The 821-nt window shown below is 63.3% G+C and overlaps 1 protein-coding gene across 1 annotated transcript in view; it reads right to left on the bottom strand.

Annotated features, from left to right (window-relative positions):
• Positions 1 to 584, bottom strand: part of BOD1 (biorientation of chromosomes in cell division 1) — a 30,496-nt gene extending 29,912 nt beyond the window's left edge. The window contains exon 1 of the mRNA XM_042451910.1: positions 200 to 584. Within this exon, the coding sequence (XP_042307844.1) occupies positions 200 to 532 (333 nt within the window). The 5' untranslated portion in view covers positions 533 to 584. The remainder of the gene's footprint in view (positions 1 to 199) is intronic.
• Between the last annotated feature and the right edge of the window lie 237 nt (positions 585 to 821).

The following is an 821-nucleotide window of genomic DNA, read 5'->3' as shown; positions in this document are numbered from 1 at the left end:
AGGAATCTCCAGGGGGTCTTTCAGCGAGACTTGTTGGTTAAAGGCGACCATAGAGTTTCGCTGGAGGACCTAGACATTCCTAGAGAGACCACATTAATCCAATCCGCAAACATGGCGGGAGGAGCGTGCTTGTTTACGCGTCTGTTGAAAGGGCTGCTGTGCGTGCCGTGCCTAAGCGGCCTCCTTCTCCCCGGCCTACCTTGGTGTCGACGTCGGCCAGGCAGTCCCTGCGGAAGGCGTCGAAGAGGCCGCGGCTCTTGAGCTGCCCGACGATGAGGGCGATGAGCTGGGCGTCTCCCGGGGGTAGCGAGGCCGGGTCGGGGGCTACGGGGCCCGAAGAGCCCCCGCCAGCGCCGCCCGAGGAGGACGAGGAGCCGCCGCTGCCGCCGCCTCCCCCGGGCTCCGCCATCCCCGGCCTCCAGCCGCCTCTCGGCCCACAAACACAGGGCTCAGGCGGCCACTGGAAGCGGAGGCGTCGTCCTCGTCGCAGGCGTTGTCGCGGATCATTCTGCGTCACTCCCTCCCAATGCATGCTGGGAAGCGTAGGCGAAGAAGAGCTGGTGGCCCTCCCTCCCCCCAGGCCTTTATCCCCGCAGAAACAGGGCGCTCCACGTAACCTCATTGGTCGGCTTTTCCCGGCGGGAAGGGAGCGGGGTTTTAAAAGTAAACGGTTAGGGAGCGCGACGTCGTCGTGAGGCGGTTTTGGCGCCGCCTTAATTAAGACTGCGGGAAACGCAGGCTACATCCACACTGGAGAAGTAACCCGTTTTGGCACCGCTTTGACTCTTTGACTGGCTCTTTGCTATGGGATTCTGGGCCCA

The sequence above is a fragment of the Sceloporus undulatus genome, chromosome 2 (assembly GCF_019175285.1).
Source record: "Sceloporus undulatus isolate JIND9_A2432 ecotype Alabama chromosome 2, SceUnd_v1.1, whole genome shotgun sequence".
Lineage (NCBI taxonomy): Eukaryota > Metazoa > Chordata > Lepidosauria > Squamata > Phrynosomatidae > Sceloporus > Sceloporus undulatus.
The sequence above is the reverse complement of the archived record's forward strand: the minus strand, read 5'-3'. Positions and strand labels throughout refer to the sequence as shown.